This window comes from Hipposideros armiger, unplaced genomic scaffold (genome assembly GCF_001890085.2).
Source record: "Hipposideros armiger isolate ML-2016 unplaced genomic scaffold, ASM189008v1 scaffold_22, whole genome shotgun sequence".
NCBI classification, from domain to species: Eukaryota; Metazoa; Chordata; class Mammalia; order Chiroptera; family Hipposideridae; genus Hipposideros; species Hipposideros armiger.
The window spans coordinates 6,007,404-6,010,800 of record NW_017731372.1 but is presented as its reverse complement, the minus strand read 5'-3'; the positions used below and the strand labels follow the sequence as shown (position 1 = coordinate 6,010,800).

The 3,397-nt window shown below is 44.1% G+C and overlaps 1 protein-coding gene across 1 annotated transcript in view; it reads right to left on the bottom strand.

Annotated features, from left to right (window-relative positions):
• Positions 1 to 1,720: 1,720 nt before the first annotated feature.
• Positions 1,721 to 3,397, bottom strand: part of SPATA45 (spermatogenesis associated 45) — a 5,539-nt gene continuing 3,862 nt past the window's right edge. Inside the window, exon 2 of the mRNA XM_019635467.1 lies at positions 1,721 to 1,740. Coding sequence (XP_019491012.1) covers positions 1,721 to 1,740 — 20 coding nt within the window. The remainder of the gene's footprint in view (positions 1,741 to 3,397) is intronic.

Sequence of the window (3,397 nt, the reverse complement as noted above, 5' to 3'; positions counted from 1 at the left end):
ACTAGAGGTGCATGGGACAGGAGGTAGGAGGGGATTACAGAGAAATGATATTCGAAAGCTTGTTCATTTTATTACATATAACCTGCCACTCGTTGACTATGTGTTTATTCCCTCTGAATCATTTTAGATTCAGCCAAAGAAATGATGCTGCATTTGAGAGTCTTTATGTGGGCTGCTTAGTGTTGGGAGATAATTCACTGTAGGTCTCTCACATTTCTGCATGCCTTGGGAGCAGAGGCACTGACAGCTTTGGTTTCAGATTATCTCTTCAAGGATGTTTGTATAGCCAAGGACCTTGGAGGACAGAGATACTGTCTCCCACTGGAGCAGAGGGCAGGTTTATTTACTGCCCGGTGTAATAAAGAGAATGTCTTCCTCCTGGCAAAGGTTGGGTTTCTTAAGCTCAGAGGTCTTCAGCTGTGAGGCAAAACCTCTGTGTGTATGCCGCCTGTCTGGATGGCTCCACAATGTTTGGGAGTCAGGGCGGGGGGAACAATTGGAACTTGAGGTTTGTGCTACTTGCTGTGCTCTGAGTAATAAGGAAGGTCCTTTGCCTGTGAAGCAGGAGTCTTATGTCTCCTGTCAATGCCCATGAAACTGGCAGGCTAACACTTCACAGCTCTTGACACTAGATGTTTGCTTTTTGAGAAGCCAAACATTAGCTTTGGGTCTGACTTTTGTTTACATACCCTCAGGATCAATGAATCTTGTCTACAGTGTGCCCTGGTGCAGTCCTAGGTGAGACAGGGTTCTAGGCTCGATGACTGACTCATAACCCTTCCCTGAAATCTGAGCTCTAAGGAGACACAGGGCAACCAAATAAAAGGTGACTATTTCATTGATGTCAAGACGAATGCTAAGAAGCAGCTGGGTGCCAGGCCAGGCAGTGCTTAGCTTGCCATACGGAATAATAATTTGAGGTAATAACTCAAACTGCAAAAAGGAACACAAGCCAAGTTAAAATGTGAAAATTAGTCTGCTATCCAAGAAGGAATGACGCAGAGGTGAAAGTAGCCAAATAGGATTTGTCCACAAGAGGATTCTGGCAATGCCTACAGTGGGGATGGACGATAACATGTAACAGTAAGCTCCATCTATAAGCACCTTATATTACTCTCTCAAGTATGTACTTACATGATCAAAATTGTATTTCTAACAGTTATGTAATTAAGCATTTAGAAGCAAGTTGTTAACTGAGAACTTGAGCATTCAACTTGATTAGTGGGGTTAGTCAACATAGTCCATTGATTTAAAGAAACAAATATAAACTATTTACACATTTGAGATTAATAAAGAGAAGACCACTGTGAAGGGAACTTTTAGGTGATTCATCTTTGAAAGAATGTTTAGTAATTTAAATCCTCTCTCCAAAACATCTTAGTGATAGAATGGAATAAATAAAGATATAATACACTTTACGTGACTTGGAATGTTTTCTTGGGGATTTAGCAAATAACTTTGTTAGGCACTTTTTTTTTTTTTTTTTTTTTTTTTTTTTTAGCTGAGCCATCCCGCCACCTGTTGGCAGCTCATGGCTGCTCAGCTTGGGCTGACTCGAACCGCTGTTGCTCAGAGCTCAAACTCTTGAGCGAGCTCTTAACCAACTGAGCCACTCAGCCAGCCCCTGTTAGGCACTTTTTATAATTAATATTTGTAAATAATTTAGACACTGAAGAAGGATCAAGAGGATGGTATTCCTGCATGTTTCTGGAGATGCTCTTTATCCAAATATGGCATTATCTGAAAAATAAAAAGTATCTGTTATATAACTTATAATACATTTCATAGTTTTCAAAGTAACCCTGAGGGCAAAGAGGATGAGTACCATTTCACAGGTACAGAAAGTCAGGTTTAGAAACATGAAATGACTAAAAGCATGACATTAGTCAATAGCAGATACAAAACGTGAACCTGAGTTCAATGGACTGAATGTTTGTGTCCCCTGACCCCCACATTCTTGTGTTGGAACCCTTATCCCAAGATGATGGTATTAGGAGGTGGGGCCTTTAGGAGCTCATGAGGTCATGAGGGTGGAGCCCTCAGGAATGGGATTAGTGCCCTTAAGAGGCCAGAGACCTAGCTAGCTCCTTCTACCATGTGAGGGCACAGCAAGAAGACAGCCCTTTGTACACCAGGAGGAGGGCACACACCGAGCACCTGATCATGCTGACACCCTTATCCCAGGCTTCCAGCCTCCAGACCTGCAAAAACTAAATGTTTGTTGTTTAAGTCCAAGTCTGTGGTCATTGTTATAGCAGCCTAAACTAAGACGCCCAAGTCATCTGTTTTTAAGTCTAGTGTCTTGAAGTAAGATTGCCCCTCTTTATGACATCCACACCTCCAAGTGGAAGACTGGAGAAGGAACTTGGTGAGAGCTTGTGGAATCTTGGGAGTTTTATTTAGAGAAGGTGGCTTCTGATGAACTGGCTTTTGAACAAAGACCTGAATAAACTGAGAGAAAGGGAGAGAGTTCCAGGCAAAGGGAACAGCATGTGCCGAGTCCCTGAGCAGTACATCCCAGGAACAGGAAGGAAGCCATGGCGGCTAAGTGGGATGAGGCCAGGGAGAGTAGAGGAGATAAGGCTTGAAAAGACAAGTACACAGGATAAGGAGTGGGTTTTATCCTCAGTGTGGTGTGAAACCCTGGGTGAGTTTTGAGCAACAAGTGATGTGTCTAATGTATGTTTTAAAAAGATCACTTGGGCTGTTGTGTGAAGAAGTAAATGTGGGAGGCAGGAAGAGTGGAGGCTGGGGGACAGTTGGGAGGTCCCTGCTGTATTTTGGGGGAGAGATGATCATGGGATCTGGGTGGTAGCAGTGGTCAGACTCAGGACGGATTTTAAAGGAGGAGTTGACAGGACTTCCTGACAGATTGAAGGATGTGAGACAAAGAGGAGAGTCAAAGGTACTCCCAGATATCTGGCCATTTTCTGAGATGAGGAGGGGAAGGGATGAGTATGTGTGTGTTTTGGGGTGGAGGACGGGGATTCTGTTTCGGCAGTGGAAATCTGAGATAACACCAAGGAAAGGTGGCAATCTGAATATGCAACCTGATAGACGCGTCCAGAACGCAGGTGGAAGGTCAGGGCTGCAATAGAAATGTGGGTCATCAGAATAAGATGAGATTCTAAGTCCTGTAACTGGTCAAAGACCTGCCATCTGTCTAGGTCGAGATTACCTAGAAACTTAAGTGTAAATGAGAAGAGGACCCAGCACTGAGCTTTGGTGTTCTTCAAGATTCAGAGGACAGAAGATGGTCATCTTATATAAAGAGGATGTTATGGGCCAGCCGAGTGGCTCAGTTGGTTAAGAGTTGGCTTGGGGCCGGCCGAGTGGCGCGATGGTTAAGAACTCGCTTGGGATGCCAGAGGGCCCCGGTTCGGATCCCACATATGAG